The sequence below is a fragment of the Pelobates fuscus genome, chromosome 7, assembly GCF_036172605.1.
Source record: "Pelobates fuscus isolate aPelFus1 chromosome 7, aPelFus1.pri, whole genome shotgun sequence".
NCBI lineage: Eukaryota > Metazoa > Chordata > Amphibia > Anura > Pelobatidae > Pelobates > Pelobates fuscus.
In genome coordinates, this window is record NC_086323.1 from 122,877,235 (window position 1) to 122,896,003 (window position 18,769).

Consider the following 18,769-nt stretch of genomic DNA (forward strand, 5'->3'; position numbering starts at 1 on the left):
AACATGTCCGATTTTAGTTCCATGAGATCGACGCCCAAACACCAGTGCCTGCATTCTCGCGTACAAGATGGCCGCCAATACAGTTTTCACGCGTTCGTGCTTACAAACGGTAGCCACCCAGCCGCACAATTAGAACCCAAACTGATTGAAGTGTCAGGAGAGGTTAACAAGGGTCAATAAGCTCAGAAGTGGTCCACAGTTCATGGGTTGGTTCGGTTCCCGAACAGTCCATGGGAATCTCACGAACCAAGTCTTTTATAAGCCTTTGAGCATGGCCCATATTCCTGAGACAGGAGGCTGGCAAGCAGGCTCCTCCAGGAGCCCGTGGCGAGGTCCCGTTCACCACAATCCCTATTTATCTTTTCCAGTTTAGTAGACTTCAAGGAAGACTCAATGTCTCTTGTCCACTGCTCTCACATTCCTTTCCACACTTTCCCAATTTCACTTTCCCTATTGTTGTCTTTTCCTTTCTGTACTCTTTTACAATTGCTTGTCTTTGTTTTCTGGCTCTCTTCTCCTTTGCTCTTTCCTTCTCTCTTTAGTGTCCCCAATGATTTCTCCTACATTTCCACTGCTATACATCTATTATAACTCCACATTTTCATATAATCTCTTTTATCTTTCGCTTTGCATATCACTCCATTGCCCTTCCATATTGTATTTAGCATTTACCGCTACCTTCACATTTGTATATTTTCTGTTGTTTTGTGTCACCCTTGTACACCAGTAAAGTGCTACATGAGGACATGATGTAATATCTTGATTCCTCTTGGTCAATTATGAATGGCTCCATGAACACATGATACAGATATGTATATCCATGACTTTGGGCACACTTCTTTATTCTGGGGTAGACCCAGCCAAACACAGGCAGCAACATTATATTTACTTAAATATATTTACAAGAATGGTGGGAGCTGCACGAGTAACAGCATATTTTTTTTAATTTTAGTTCCCTGCGGTCCACCTCCAAGAGATCCAGAGTTTGAACTTCAAGGCACGTTCCAAGAATCGTATCCTCCTGGTACAACAGTGACTTTTACTTGCAGACCTGGTTACAGTCGTCAAGGTTTTATTAAAAAAACATGTGCTGATGGCAACTGGGAATTTATAGCTCGCGGAGTATGTAAAAGTAAGTATGTTTGTTGAAAATCAAGGGAATGTGCATCTTCAAAACAAACATTAATACAGAGATTAGTTTTATTATTTCAGAATTATTACACTAAGGTGCTTTATTTATTTTTTAGGGATATCATGTGGCCACCCTGGAGATATCGAATTTGGTACATTTGACCTGAAGGAAGGGGAGGGATTTGTATTTGGTGCTGTAGTAGAATACTCCTGTGATGAAGGGTGAGTACAATAAAACTTGTTATTCAATACAAGGTGAACTCTGTGTAAGAAAAGAAACAATATTAAAGTGCACTGCACGCGACAAATATGAGTTAGTGTCTGTCTGTAGTTATTAACATGTTATATACACATCGTACTAGCCCAATTGCAAGCATATGCATAGATTAGCCCATTAAGAACCTATAAAATTTCAGGTCATCACAATCTAATCAGTGAATAAGAGTAAAAAACAAGAATTACATGTTTGGCTCTATTATGAGAAACTATGACCTTAACTCTCCATCATTGTAAAGTCATAAAATATATATAATATATATAAAAAACCAAGAAAGGTATGGTGGGGAAAAAATCTGATTGAAAACCCCTGAAGTCTGTGGATAGTCAATAAAATGTTGAACAAAGATCTGCACACCAGTGGTTCACTGGCTTTGCATCTTTTCCCAAGTTGTGTTTCAAAGCTGTTGTATACAGCAAACACAGACTCTAAGAAATCCATGTTTAAAATGGAATGAGGCAAAAATTTGATTCTTCCAGAATCCTTTGCGGTAGTAACAGCGTTGTAAATTTGTGATTTCTGTGGGAAAAACAAGTCTTATGGCTTGACTGTTGTGGAGATCTATTTTTAACATTGTATTGACTATAAATATATATATATATATGGTCATATTTTTAAACTTGCATATAAGTCTCTCATTCAGGACTAATCTTGAAAAAAATTCACAAATTTGGATTTCTTTTCAATTGGAAATAATATGTACATTTATTGTTCTTTAGCGTGAAATTGTGTGAACGTTTAAGCGCTTAACAATTAAAGTGAATAGCAGCTCAAAAACATGCTTGTGTGTGAAAACCCTTATACCCACACACAAATTAACATACAATTGTGATATAAGTGAAGGGCGAAAGTAAAGCACTAAAAAAAACATGAATATGCAGCTTACCCTTATAAAAAATGTAAATCACAGATATACATCAAATACCGTATATACTCGAGTATAAGACGAGTTTTTCAGCACATTTTTTGTGCTGAAAAACTCCCACTCGTCTTATACTCGAGTGAGTGTCTGTATTATGGCAATTTTCATTGCCATAATACAGACTGGGGGGAGAGGGGGGCTGGCAGAGCTGTAACTTACCTTCACCGCAGCTCCTGTCAGCTCCCTTCTCTCTCCTCCGTCCGTGCAGCTCCCAGGTCGGCTTCCTCTGCAACTCTCGCGAGAGCCGCGGGGTCAGAGCGTTGCCACGGGTTACCGTGGCAACGCTCCACGCGGCCGCGAGAGTTGCAGAGGAAGCTGACCTGGGAGCTGCACGGACGGAGGAGAGAGAAGGGAGCTGACAGGAGCTGCTGTGAAGGTAAGTTACAGCTTCCTGACAGCCCCCCTCCTACAGCCCATCCACTGGACCACCAGGGAGTGAGAGCCCCCCTCCCTGGCCAGCTAACAGGCAGGGAGGGGGGACGAAAAAAAAAAAATATTAATAAAACAACTAATAAGAAAAAAAAAATATTAAAATAATAATAACAAAAAATAATAATACAATTAATAATAAAATAAAAAAATAATTACCTAAAAAAAAAAAAATATTAAGATAATAATTAAATAATAATTAATAAAATGCCCAACCCCCACCAATGCTCTGCACACACACACACACACACACACACACACACACACACACACTGCACTGCATTCATTATATACACGCTGCATTCATACACACTGCACTCATACACACTGCACTCATACACACACACTGCACTGCATTCATTATACACACACTGCATACACACACACTGCACTCACACATACACACTGCGTTCATCATTCATTATATACACACTGCACTCATATACACACTGCACTGCATTCATTATACACACTCATATACACACTGCACTCATATACACACTGCACTCATATACACACACTGCACTCATACACACACTGCATACACACACTGCACTGCATTCATTATATACACACTGCACTCATACACACTGCACTCATACACACACACTGCACTGCATTCATTATACACACACTGCATACACACTGCACTCATACACACACACTGCACTGCATTCATTATACACACACTGCACTCATATACACACACTGCACTCCATTCATTATATACACACTGCATACACACACACTGCATTCATATACACACTGCATTCATTATATACACACGCTGTAAATAAATATTCAGTTAATATAATTTTTTTAGGATCTAATTTTATTTAGAAATTTACCAGTAGCTGCTTCATTTCCCACCCTAGTCTTATACTCGAGTCAATACGTTTTCCCAATTTTTTGGGGTAAAATTAGGGGCCTCGGCTTATATTCGGGTCGGCTTATACTCGAGTATATACGGTACATAAAAAGGGAAAGAACTCAAAAATATACATATTACAGTTGGTAGTGTACATAGAACTCATTAAAATAGATGGTGATAAAATCCACTCACATGGGTCAGAACCCGTAACTACTGGCTCAATAAACAGCACTTCTATGCATTTAAGGTAGCATACCACCTCCCATAAAAAAGGTTTTACAAATACATATGTAGGATAAAACAGAAATAAGACTCCAATGGTTCCGGATATACTGACTTTTCATTTACAATATCGCTTACATTTCTTAAGCTCACCTTGTTCAGAGCCCTCAAATCCTAGCTCTGGGGTTAAATACCTGTTGCAAATTTAGGAGTTTTCAAACAAAAAAAACCCTCTGGAACCAAAAATTACACAGGAACATCAATAGTGCTGGGCAATAAAAGGTGTATTAAAGGACCACTCTAGTGCCAGGAAAGCATACTCGTTTTCCTGGCACTAGAGTGCCCTGAGGGTGCCCCCACGCTCAGGGACCCCCTCCCGCCCGGCTCTGGAAAGGGGAAAGGGGTTAAATCTTACCTTTTTCCAGCGCTGGGCGGAGAGCTCTCCTCCTGCTCTCCTCCTCCGATCCTCCTCTTCTCCTCCCCGTCGGCTGAATGCGCACGCGCAGCAAGAGCTGCGCGCGCATTCAGCCGGTCACATAGGAAAGCATTCATAATGCTTTCCTATGGACGCTTGCGTGCTCTCACTGTGATTTTCACAGTGAGAATCACGCAAGCGCCTCTAGCGGCTGTCAGTGAGACAGCCACTAGAGGACATAGGGGGAAGGCTTAACCCATTAATAAACATAGCAGTTTCTCTGAAACTGCTATGTTTATGAAAAAATGGGTTAACCCTAGAAGGACCTGGCACCCAGACCACCTCATTAAGCTGAAGTGGTCTGGGTGCCTAGAGTGGTCCTTTAACCAAATAAAAAACAGCTTAAAACAGATTACAATCAAAACAATTCAAAATAAAGTCCATATAGTGGGTACCTAAACGCGTTTCGCTCAATTGAGCTTCCGCAGTCGACTGTATCATGGATCCAGAAGTAGTCCATATTTAAAGGTTGTCTCCAGATTTCATTTATGGTCAACCTTTTATTGTCCATCGCTATTGATGGTCCTGTGTAGTTTAGTAATCATTAGTAAAAGCAGTTCTGAAGGATTTTCCAGCATGTGAATGCTATTAATACATTAAATGCATAAACATTGTATATCGAGCCAATGAGCAGTAAATGCATTAATCTTGTATATCAAGTCAATGAGCAGAAAATACATATACTTGATATATCAAGCCAATGAGCAATCAATACATAAAATTGATATATCATACTAATGAAAAGTAAATGCATACACTTGGTATATCATGCCAATAAGCAGTACATACATACACTTTGTATACCATGCCAATGAGCAGTAAATGTATAATTTCAGTACATCATGCCAACGAGCAGTAAATGCATAAACCTTGTAGATTATGCCAAAGAACAGTAAATTCATAACATGTGTATATCATGCCAGTGAGCCATATGTGCCTCCAAAAAGCCTTGCAGTGCTATCTGTGTCCCCAAACAGCCTGCCAGTGCATCCATCTGCCACCAGCCTCTCACTGCCATCTCTCTGATCCCAGCCTCTCTGTGCAATTGCTCTCCCCTCAACAGCTCGGTGCCATCTCTCTTCCCTTAACATATCTGACTGTGCCATCTCTATGCCCCCAGCAACTTGCTCAGGCACCCTGATTGCATCCTCCGCACTTGCTCAGGCACCCAGATACCTTGCATCCCCTGCACTTACCCCATGATTTTAGATTGCATTCCCTGCACTTACCAAAGGAACCAGCTAGCATCTCCTGCATTTACCCTAGGACCAAGATGGCATCCCTGCACATACCCCAGGACCTAGATGGTATCCCCTGCACATACCTAAGGACCCAGATGGCATTATCATGACCTTCCTCATGTCTAATGGGAGACTGTGTGGCACCTGTAAACTGTGCTTGTACACAGACATCCTGTCTGTCGGCCTTTCTGCACGTTTTACTCATGACCTTTGATTTTCTGAGCATGAGAGACAGGGAGCATGAAAGACAGGCAGACAAGATGCCTATGCACATACACAGTGGATAGGCACCGCACTGCCTTCCCCTCCCCCTCCCCGCAAAGGTGGCTGGCTGGCTAGCTGCCAGACACAAAATATAATAGCAATGCTGCTGGAATATTCTGAATGCCAGTAATGGCTGGATTGCCTGTAAAATCCCCCCAGCACCCTAACCCAGCCCACCCCTGTACACCTGTTACATGAATTGTGTGAGTTTGTCTGTCACTGATTGTGTTTCTGTCTGTCTGTCTTTCTGTCAGGGAGGGTGTGTGTCTGTCAGTGAGTGTCTGTTTCTGTCAGTGAGTGTGTGCTTCTGTCAGTGTGAATATGTCTATCAGTGAGTATGTGTGTCTGTCGGTGTGTGTGTCTGTGTGTGTCTGTTAGTGACGGTGTGTGAAACTTTTCACATATGCTAAAATAATCTCTCAGCCATCCTCAAGCTATACAACTGATATGCACTGCCAAATAGTATATATGTACAAACACAAGGGTTATCCCCTATCAGTTCTGCAGACACACTCCTGTTCCCACTAATTGGGAACTCAAGCACTTCGGTGCTCTCTCTTTTTTCCAAATAGTATATATGCACAGAAATCCCACTTAAAACAAGACCATTACCTTTCCCAATCACTGCAGGCATTGCGGAATGCAGCAAAGGTGTGTCTTTAAGTCAGTGAGTGTGTGTCTATTAGTGAATTTGTTTGTGTCTGTCAGTGATTGTGTTTGAGTGTCAGTATGTGTGCCTGTCACTGAGTGTGTGTGTGTCAGTGATTGTGTGTGTCTGTCTGTCAGTGAGTGTGTTTCAAATCAGTGAGATCATGTGTCTGTCATTGAGAGTGTGTCTGCCAGTATGCATCTGTCAGTTTGTCTCTTTCAGTGAGAGTGTTTAGAAAAATGAGTTGGGCTTATAGATTGAGAGGTGGAGTTGTTGCACAGAAACATGCATATTTGGACATTTGCAAAGGGGAGGAGTTAGTAAGCTGACTACATCCACATTGGGGCACCAAGAAAATGTCTTCACCCAGGCGTCTGTGACCATAAGATAGGCCCTGGCAATAATACAATTGGTGATTGTATTATTGTCACACTAATACATTAAAATTCCACAAAATAAATTATTTTAAACATAAGAGCATCAGAAAAAACTTTCCAATGTTCCAATGAATATCAACGCGGTAATTTGTGTAAATCAAAAAGTGAGAGAAACATGAAGAGTAATAGGGGGGAAGATGGGAGGAAAAATAGTGGGTTCACCGGTTGCTCAGCTACTAAGCGTATATATTCCAGGGCTGGGAACAAAGCATGTAAATCTTTCTAATCTAAATGCTGTGTTGAGAGCCAGAAGGAAGTTAAATGCAGACATGTCCACTAAATATGGATTAAGGAGCAGATTTTTTCTCATCCCATGCAACATAGTTTAGACCAGTTAGGTAACATATGGGCCAATCGATCTGCTGCAAGATATAATCTGCAAAGGAGTTTAGATGTGCTGTATATTTACAAATTAAGACATATTAAGCATATATATATATAGTATTCTGTCCTGATGAAAGTTCCCTAGAGGAACTGAAACGTTGACTGTTGGAATAAAGAAATAACATTTCACTTTGGATAAATCCTGGGAGTGCTGATTTTTCTTCGCTTGTATCTATTCAGTGCAATCAAGCACCGGGTCCGTATTGATGTGAGTTGGAGTGCAAGGCTTTTTTTTTTTATATATATATATATATATATATATATATATATATATATATATATATAGCACATTTCTAAAGAAATAAAAGATATGTGTTGATTCTTGCTTATAGGCAGGACAAAAAATGTAAATAAATCTATTACAGAACAATGACTTTACAAATCACAACACATATTAAAGCTTTTTGTATGTAATATTTTCCAATTTCCCATGTTCCTAATGTATGCTTCTCCATAATCCTTTCACATATATTACAGTTCTTTCTATTATCAAGAACTGTATTCTCCCCATATTACTACATTACTTGTAATGTCACGTTATGTCGCCTCATATATTGTGATCTTGTCTACAACAGGACTAACGTGGTTCAAATCTGATGAAATTCTGTTTATTTTAGATTTAATACATAGCAATTTCCAGCCAAATTAGACTGTTCTGGCCCAAACTGAGCTATTCTGTACCAGTTTTAACACGGCTACTGACATTTCAGGGAACATTTTTAAATATTTCTCTTTATTTAAATTTTTATCTTAACGTATTACAAATACAACAAAAACAAGAAAAATAACAAAACAAAATTGTACAGACTTCAAGATAAATTGCATGTACAGATACATAAGTAGATATATAATCAAAAATAAGTAAACAAGGGAATAAGGGAACATTTGTAAAGGTTTATTTAACACATATAATGATTTTCAGGCAGTATGAAGGAACAGGAACAAAATTACTCCATAATGTTTGGCAGAATTTGCTGCAAAAAAATAAATAAAAAAGCCTTCATTGAAGTATCCCCCTTAATGTGTTCTATGTTCGTATAGTTAGATTCAGTAATACACTCTGTATAAAATTGCACTTGTTATTTTTTTTTTTTTAACAGATATCAAATGGTTAGTAAACAAAGAACAAGAGAATGCACTGCAACTGGCTGGAGTCACTATCCACCTCACTGTGAAGGTAACAGCACTATGCAATATTTTACATCTACATAAAAGAAACAATACCGCTACAAAAAAATAAATTGTAATGCAAAACTAACTCAAGCATTGCTCCTAAATTATTCACAATAACCTAAAACATATACATTAATTATGTTTTAAGCTAAAAAAAAAAGAGAGAGGGGAGAGGGGGGACAAAAGGTACTGGACACCTAATTGGTGTTTTCACACTGATAGTGTCATTTAAACATGTTTGTATTCCTGACAATTTAGTGTTTCTTTATCTTTTTATTTCCTGCTCCGTTAATCGAACTTTAATCACACACAGGAGTCTCCTTCAGGCTATTAGCAGAGTAGGACTTAAGAAATTCAAGGAAATTAGATCACCCTTTACAAGAAACGTGTAGGAAGATTGTGTGGATCATATGCTGGAAGGTGAATAAATGAAAATTGAAAACCAAGAGGAGGCTCGGAGGTTAGGACAGTTTAAACCTCACGAGTCTTCCCTCTATAGTAAGGAGAGCAATCCATAAATAAGATAAAAATAAAACATAACTTTTTAAATAAGTTTACTAAAATCCCAACAGATGTGAGAAAATCCAAAACCAAAAAAAACCCAACAGACTGCAGGGGCTGATCTATACACCAAAACCAATCAATTAAGCTAAAGTTGTTTAGGTACGTACAGTGTCCCTTTATGATTATTATTAATCGTATTTAAAGTTTTGGGTAGTTGTGTCTTCAGTTCTCTTTGCTATTGAGGTCCTGGATTTTTGTGTTTGATTATTTAGGGCTCATTTCCAATGTTTTCACTTCAATTTACCATCCAGCCACTACTTGCTAAGTGCCTGTCACTAGCAAATAACAGTTGCTTACTAACTGCAAAATGTCACCATTAACCCCTTAAGGACCGCAGGCGTTCTATGCCGTCCTTAAGGAGCCGAGCCTAAACGCCGGCGGGCAGCATAGAACGTCCCGTTGTCCAGCCCACTTACCTAATCCACACTTCTCCCGGTCCTGGGGGACTGCCTGACATCCCAGACAGTCCCCCCTCGGCAAATAAGGCCCCCACGGGCCATGTGAACGCTCTGAAAAATGTTGCTGTAAATGTAATGCGCCATCGAATCTAATGCACATTTAAAGTAAATATGGTATATCTATGTGTATATAAAGATAATAAAAAATATAAATACATCCGTATACATAATTACATAAATAACTTCATAAATATGAACCAACAGGGTGTCAGCGCTATAGGATATAGAGCATACAGTATGGCAGCACTCCAAACCAGTGATACAGAAGTACACACAGATTAAAGAACAAATATTTACCAAAAAAGCGCGCTAAACTGATCTGTAAATAGAAAATGACAACAAATAGTGCAGACCATCTAAATAGGATCCAAATATGTAAAGGGGGATGTGGGGAAAAAACTCACATTTACCAGAGCCCTATAACCCCAGGCTCTGGGTTTGCAATGCTCCACTTGAGAGGGAAGATTCCCACACTGATTAAGCTCCAAGCTCACTGGATACCGATAAAGCTGTGCAATATAGGACAGAGAGAGGCAGGACCTCCAATTGAATAGTATCAAAGACAATTTATTAAAAATAAATGGTTAAAAACTCTTACTTTGCGAATTGTGGGTTATGCTAACATAGCTACCCACATAAAAGCATGTAAACAGCAGATACAAAATCACTTCCTGGTTTTGTCCGTCCCGATCACGTGATCACTTCCGGGTCCGCCTCTCTCGTGACGTATGCGTGACGCGTTTCGCCCGCCTCCACAGGCTTCCTCTGACAACGTCACTGGTTTCCAGCCCTGTCTTTTAAGTGTCTCACTCCTCCCCCTCTGTTATTTCATTGGTCCGGGGGCGTGGTTTCCTCGGAAAGGCTGGTATTATACATCTAATGGATTTTAAATCTAAAGTCCAGCTTACCCATACATGTGTAATTTTCAATCAGGTAACCAACGTTAAAGGGCTAGTATCCAACCTATTATTGCACATGATTACTTATACAGAGTGTCATATATAGATTTGTCCTTATATTAAGGCTACATTGATACAGAAATATTAAAAATCATATCATAAAATACAGGATAAATAAAATATACAGCTTGTGTGGTCAGGAACTTCACCTAGGGATATTTCTATATTGTAATAATAAGAAAATCAATGTTGCTGAATTACATAATTTAAAGGGGTGTTCACCTCCAAACTATCACACATTATTATTACATACCAATAAGTGACCCAATATAATATAAGGGTCTATATTTATCTATCCCAAGAGAGTAATAGATCCCAACTCTAGTCACTTCAGATCAATAGGAGAAGTCCTGCTAAGCTACAGATCTTGGAGAAAAAAACCATAGATGCAGTCACATTTCATATTATATCTTTTCAAATAATATTTTTACTAGAGGAGTGCTACAGAAATAGCAGAAATGGATACGCTTAGGTGTAATTCATCCAATTTCAAACTCTATTCCTAAAAGGCATATATTATGCACACATCTAACTGTCATACAAATATTAACAGCTTCTCCTCTAGAGAAAAAAGAAAAAAAGGTTAGACATCATAATAAAAATACATAACAGGCTTTAAGATTTAATTGTCCATTAAAGGAAATGGCAGATCTCAAAATCCCCATTTAGACCTCTAGGGAATAACGACTTCAACTTAAACACCCACCTCATCTCTTGTTTTGCTAGTTTGTTACCCAAATTCTCCCCCCTCCAATTCCTATTAACTCTTTCAATCCCAATAAACTGGAGTTTGGTAACGTCTCCTTGATGCTTGTGTATGAAGTGCGAAGACAAAGGGTGCTCCTTGAAGCCCCTTTTGATGTTACGTAGATGTTCCTCAATGCGGATATGTATCTGTCTAGTGGTTTTCCCCACATAATGCATGTTGCATGGACATGTGAGAACATAGACACAATTGGTGGTATGACACGTTATTAACTGTTTGATTTGATATGTCTGTTTTGTGTTTCCCCCTCTTAATTCTTTTTTCACATGTTTCGAGGCTCCTGTGGTCCTGCAAGCTAGACAGTATCTGCATTGAAAAAAAAAACACGTCTTGATTTAGAAAGGTTTTAATACGATTACCCTGTTTAAAGCTACTTCTCACGAGATGATTTTTAATACTGGGTGTCCCTCTGTATATGATCCTAGGCTTTTTGGGGACTATCTGATCTAGAAGAGGATCCTCCTGTCAAATAAACCAATACTTATTTACAATTCTCTTCAATTCTTTACTTTTCCCTGAGTAGTCGAAAATAAGTGGGACCTCATTAGTCCTATTTTCTCCCCCTTTAGTTTGCTTTTTATCATTCTTTAGAAGATCTTCCCTACTTACAGTGCTTGCTTCTTTATATGCCTTGTCCAGTACTGCTTTTGGATAGTTTTTGACTGTAAAGTCATTCATTAGCTTGTGTACCTGGGATTCATAAGAGTCTGTATTGGTGCAGTTTCTCTTAATCCTCATCATTTGTCCTTTGGGGATGTTATCCAACCAGGGACCATAGTGGCAGCTATCATAAAAAATAAAACTGTTGACATCTACCTTCTTGAAGAAGGTTTCAGTACAGATCTTACTATTAGAAATAAAAATACGCAGGTCCAAAAAATTGACCTGGCTGTCACTATGGTCCATGGTAAGTCTAACACTCCAGGAGTTTGAATTTAAATCCGAAAAAAATGCAGCAAGATCCTCCCTAGAGCCTCTCCAAATCCAAAACAAATCGTCGATGTAACGGCGATAGGTGACCAGATTCTGCACCCAGCTATGTCCCCCATATATGAAGAACTCTTCCCAATGGGACATGAATGGATTTGCATAGCTGGGTGCGAACCTAGTCCCCATCGCCGTTCCAAGGGTCTGCAAATAAAACGAATCCATATGGTGAAAATAATTGTTGGTCAATATAAGATGGAAGCCCTCTAAAATAAAGGCTTGATGGTTAGAGGATAAATTGGAGGTGGACAAGAAATATTTAACGGCCTCAATGCCTTTCTGATGTGGAATGATTGAGTAGAGGGATGAGACATCCGCAGTAACCAGAACGTCCCCATCCCTCCACTCTTCCTCCTCCAACAGTTGGAGGATCTGACCGGTGTCCCTCAAATTTTTATTTTTTATGATAGCTGCCATTATGGTCCCTGGTTGGATAACATCCCCAAAGGACAAATGATGAGGATGATGATGATGAGGACAGTTAATAACGTGTCATACCACCAATTGTGTCTATGTTCTCACATGTCCATGCAACATGCATTATGTGGGGAAATCCACTAGACAGATACATATCCGCATCCGCATCTACGTAACATCAAAAGGGGCTTCAAGGAGCACCCTTTGTCTTCGCACTTCATACACAAGCATCAAGGAGACGTTACCAAACTCCAGTTTATTGGGATTGAAAGAGTTAATAGGAATTGGAGGGGGGAGAATTTGGATAACAAACTAGCAAAACAAGGGATGAGGTGGGTGTTTAAGTTGAAGTCGTTATTCCCTAGAGGTCTAAATGGGGATTTTGAGATCTGCCATTTCCTTTAATGGACAATTAAATCTTAAAGCCTGTTCTGTATTTTTATTATGATGTCTAACCTTTTTTTCTTTTTTCTCTAGAGGAGAAGCTGTTAATATTTGTATGACAGTTAGATGTGTGCATAATATATGCCTTTTAGGAATAGAGTTTGAAATTGGATGAATTACACCTAAGCGTATCCATTTCTGCTATTTCTGTAGCACTCCTCTAGTAAAAATATTATTTGAAAAGATATAATATGAAATGTGACTGTATCTATGGTTTTTTCTCCAAAATCTGTAGCTTAGCAGGACTTCTCCTATTGATCTGAAGTGACTAGAGTTGGGATCTATTACTCTCTTGGGATAGATAAATATAGACCCTTATATTATATTGGGTCACTTATTGGTATGTAATAATAATGTGTGATAGTTTGGAGGTGAATACCCCTTTAAATTATGTAATTCAGCAACATTGATTTTCTTATTATTACAATATAGAAATATCCCTTATAACTATTATACAGTTTTCTACATTTAGATCTCTAGGTGAAGTTCCTGCCCACACAAGCTGTATATTTTATTTATCCTGTATTTTATGATATGATTTTTAATATTTCTGTATCAATGTAGCCTTAATATAAGGACAAGTCTATATATGACACTCTGTATAAGTAATCATATGCAATAATAGGTTGGATACTAGCCCTTTAACGTTGGTTACCTGATTGAAAATTACACATGAATGGGTAAGCTGGACTTTAGATTTAAAATCCATTAGATGTATAATACCAGCCTTTCCGAGGAAACCACGCCCCCGGACCAATGAAATAACAGAGGGGGAGGAGTGAGACACTTAAAAGACAGGGCTGGACACCAGTGGCGTTGTCAGAGGAAGCCTGTGGAGGCCGGCGAAACGCGTCACGCATACGTCACGAGAGAGGCGGACCCGGAAGTGATCACGTGATCGGGATGGACGAAACCAGGAAGTGATTTTGTATCTGCTGTTTACATGCTTTTATGTGGTTAGCTATGTTAGCATAACCCACCATTCGCAAAGTAAGAGTTTTTAACCATTTATTTTTAATAAATTGTCTTTGATACTATTCAATTGGAGGTCCTGCCTCTCTCTGCCCTATATTGCACAGCTTTATCGGTATCCAGTGAGCTTGGAGCTTAATCAGTGTGGGAATCTTCCCTCTCAAGTGGAGCATTGCAAACCCAGAGCCTGGGGTGATAGGGCTCTGGTAAATGTGAGTTTTTTCCCCACATCCCCCTTTACATATTTGGATCCTATTTAGATGGTCTGCACTATTTGTTGTCAACTTCATAAATATACACACAGACTTCAAATAAATCTGTGTATATATTTAAATTCTACATGCATATTTATGTAATAGTTTTATATAATTAAGTAATTTTATTGATTACAATTTGAGTAACCTGCCTGAAAACCCAGGCAGAAAGTCCAGAAAATGTAATTTGCTAGCACTATATTTAACCATGTAACTTTCCAAGACACCCTAAAACCTGTACATGGGGGGGTAATGTTTTACTCGGGAGACTTTGCTGAATCCAAATATTAGTGTTTCAAAACTGTAAAACGTATCACAACGGTGATATTGTCAGTGAAAGTGAAGTATTTAGCATTTTTCACACACAAACAGCATTTTCATTGATGATATCATTGTTGTGATGTGTTTTACAGTTTTACAGTCTTATTCTCTAAGGCCAGTGTCAATACCTCTTTAATAGCAGGAACTACATCAGAACTACTTTCTCAAATCTAACTGGAATTATTATTTTCTCACACTTGCTGCATATAAATGTATTAATACAAACCATTTTATTAAATTATGTTACTGTACGAAAATGTCCCCCTGTGGAGGCTGCTGCTGGAGATGGAGTAAAAGTTATAACTACTTCATATGATGATGAGTTTTCAGTTGGACAGGTAGTAACATTTCAATGCCAAAATCCTAAACTTAAACTGGATGGATCATCTGCAGAGGCGGCTCTCTAATTAGGCGGTTTAGGTGGCCGCCTAAGGCCTCGCGCTGGCTGGGGCCTCGCGGCCGCCTAAACCGCCTGTTGGCAGAGTGTGTCAGGTCCTCGGTCAGTGACCGAGGACCTGACAGCAGGAGGGGGCCCGGCGGCTTGCCCGGTATGCCGCCGGGTGCAAGGCCCCTCCTGGCTACCAGGCCGGCCACCGCAGACACTGGTCTGCAGCTCCGCAGTGTGCAGAGCTGCAGACCATGTGACTCGCGAGAATTGGCCAATCAGAGCGTTGCCGCGGGTTACCACGGCAACGCTCTGAAATCTCGCGAGATTACACGGTCTGCAGCTCTGAGTAGCTGCAGACCGTGAGCAGTGGCCACCGGACCACCAGGGAGCCCACTGGACCACCAGGGAAAGGTAGGCTCTCCCTCCCCATCACCCCCCACCACCCTCAGGCTCACCCCCAGCTTCACCACCCTCAGCCTCACCCACCATCACCCCCACCACCCTCAGCCTCACCCACCATCACCCCCACCACCCTCAGCCTCACCCCCACTACCACCATCACCCCCCACCACTCTCAGCCTCACCCCCACCATCACCCCCACCACCCTCAGCCTCACCCCCCACCACCACCATCACCCCCCACCATCACCCCCACCACCCTCAGCCTCACCCCCATCACCCACCATCACCACCATCACCCCCCACCACCCTCACCATCGCCCCTCCCCACCATCACCCCCACCACCCTCACCATCACCCCCCCACCACCCTCAGCCTCACCCCCACCCCCAACCCCACCCTCAGCCTCACCCCCACCACCCTCAGCTTCACCCCCCACCACCATCACCCCTCACCACCCTCACCATCACCCCTCCCCACCATCACCCCCACCACCCTCAGCCTCACCCCCACCACCAGTCACCATCACCCCCCACCACCCTCAGCCACACCCCCACCACCCTCACCATTACCCCTTCACCCTCAGCCTCACCCCCCACCACCCTCAGCCTCACCATCCCCCATAACCCCCCCACCACCCTCAGCCTCACCTCCCACCACCCTCAGCATCACCCCTCACCACCCTCAGCTTCACCATCCACCTCAGCATCACCCCCCACCACCCTCAGCATCACCACCCTCAGCATCGCCCCTCACCACCCTCAGCATCGCCCCTCACCACCCTCAGCATTACCCCCCACCACCCTCAGCATCACCACCCTCAGCATAACCCTCCGTCACCACCCTCACCCCCCTCTCACTCTCACATCACCCCCCTCTCACTCTCACATCACCCCCCTCTCACTCTCACATCACCCCCCTCTCACTCTCACATTACCCCCCTCTCACTCTCACATTACCCCACTCTCACTCTCACATTACCCCACTCTCACTCTCACATTACCCCCTCTCACATTACCCCCCTCTCACTCTCACATTACCCCCCTCTCACATTACCCCCCTCTCACTCTCACATTACCCCCCTCTCACTCTCACATTATCCCCCTCTCACTCTCACATTACCCCCCTCTCACTCTCACATTACCCCCCTCTCACTCTCACATTACCCCCCTCTCACTCTCACATTATCCCCCTCTCACTCTCACATTATCCCCCTCTCACTCTCACATTATCCCCCTCTCACTCTCACATTATCCCCCTCTCCCTCTCACATTACCCCCTCTCCCTCTCACATTACCATCACCCCCGCTCCCTCTCACATTACCATCACCCCCCGCTCCCTCTCACATTACCATCACCCCCCGCTCCCTCTCACATTACCATCACCCCCCGCTCCCTCTCACATTACCATCACCCCCCGCTGCCTCTCACATTACCATCACCCCCCGCTCCCTCTCACATTACCATCACCCCCCGCTCCCTCTCACATTACCATCACCCCCCGCTCCCTCTCACATTACCATCACCCCCCGCTCCCTCTCACATTACCATCACCCCCCGCTCCCTCTCACATTACCATCAACCCCCTGCTCCCTCTCACCATCACACCCCCCGCTCCCTCTCACCATCACACCCCCCGCTCCCTCTCACCATCAGCTACCCCATACACATAGGGTCTCAGACAAAAACGCAAACATGCTCACAGAGACATACATTCGCACACACAAGCATACTCTCTGTCAGACACACTCTCAGGCACATACACAGGTAGACAGTGCATCAATGTGTATATGTGACACTTTTTTGTTAGTGGGGCCTCATGTTTGCGTTTCGCCTAAGGCCTCATAAAGTCTAGAGCCGCCTCTGATCATCTGAGATTGTTTGCACATCAGAAGGGACATGGAGTGCAGACCCTCCTCAATGTACAAGTAAGATGATTATTAGAGAAAAAAATATATAAAAATATACTCAAATTACATTTTTTAAACATACTCTTTTATAGTTGGTTGAACGGTGGAAACAATACATTTAATAACACAGGGCATAATAAAAAGTGGACATGTATAACACTTTTTTTTGCCTGAGATTAGGGTGCCTTTTGTCCTCTTCATATTCATTAGCATTGCATTGTTCTGGTCCAGGATTTGATTTTTTTTCTGGCAGCATATAGTTAAGTATGAAAGCAAGTTGTAGGGAAAGCAAGACATGGTAAAACTCCCCAGTGATTTTTTTTTAACCAAAACAAAAAAAAAAAAAACACGAGGAACAAGGAATGAGGCAAACATTTGATTCCTTCTTCAACTAATTTGCATATGCTCACCCAGAATCCTTTGTGGTAGTAACATCACTGCAAATTTGTGATTTCTGTGGAAAAAGCAAGTCTTATGGCTTGACTGGTGTGCAGATCTTTGTTCAACATTGTATTGACTATCCACTGACTTCAGGTGGAAGGGGTTTTCAATCACAATTTTTCCCCAACACAACTTTCTTTGTTTATGTATGTATATATATATATATATATATATATATATATATATATATATATATATATATATATATATATAGTATCTATATTTCTTCTCCATTTCTCCAAATCACAAATCTCTTTTCTTCCTAAAATTTTCTTCCTCAACCAAAGTCACATTTTTCTTATCTCACTCCTGTTTGCCTCCTATCACCCTCTTCTCTTGTCTTACCTGCTCCCAGAGCAGGATAAGGTAATCCTAGGTGGCTACCTAGGTCCCAAGTATTACACAGGGGGACCTATGGTTTTGTTTCACCCCATTCACTATCCCTATGAAAAGAATGAAAATGAAGACCAAAACTGGTTACTTGCCAAGGCCGTGTGGGACCTAATTCTTCTATGCTTCCTCCTTCCCACATTTTCTCTCTCACTTTTTCTTAACTACAGTTACTTCCACACCCTAACCTAGTCCAAAATGCAGTAGTGAAGGTCATTGGTTCTGAACGGGTTATGGAATTAGTGGTTAAAGTAAGATAATAATCGTGAATGACCAGAGTTAGTATGATACTGTATAAATGAAAGACATATTACTTTTAACTGTTTGAAATCCACTATGGCTAGATTTACCAGATCACCAATTTTGTAATGGAAAAATTAAATGTCCTAAAATTATATGGTGGCTGATCATATATACTGCTCACCAGGGCCAGATTAAGAGCCCAGCGGGCCTGATGCTGACAATTATCAGAGGCCTAAGTACAGAATCTTATCAACCAAAACCACTAAAACAGTCATACCTCTCAAGCATTATGTATCTGGTGGAGATGTTTCCGGAGGGAAACTCATAGGATTCAGCTATAAAAAAAACTCAGATTCTCTTAAAATATGATAATCTCTCTCT

At 41.3% G+C, this 18,769-nt stretch overlaps 1 protein-coding gene across 1 annotated transcript in view; it reads left to right on the forward strand.

Moving 5' to 3' along the window:
- LOC134569203 (complement factor H-like) overlaps nt 1–13,129 on the forward strand; it is an 89,629-nt gene extending 76,500 nt beyond the window's left edge. The window contains exons 2-5 of the mRNA XM_063428117.1: nt 953–1,132; nt 1,248–1,353; nt 8,403–8,479; nt 13,104–13,129. Coding sequence (XP_063284187.1) covers nt 953–1,132; nt 1,248–1,353; nt 8,403–8,479; nt 13,104–13,129 — 389 coding nt within the window. The remainder of the gene's footprint in view (nt 1–952; nt 1,133–1,247; nt 1,354–8,402; nt 8,480–13,103) is intronic.
- Nucleotides 13,130–18,769: the final 5,640 nt, after the last annotated feature.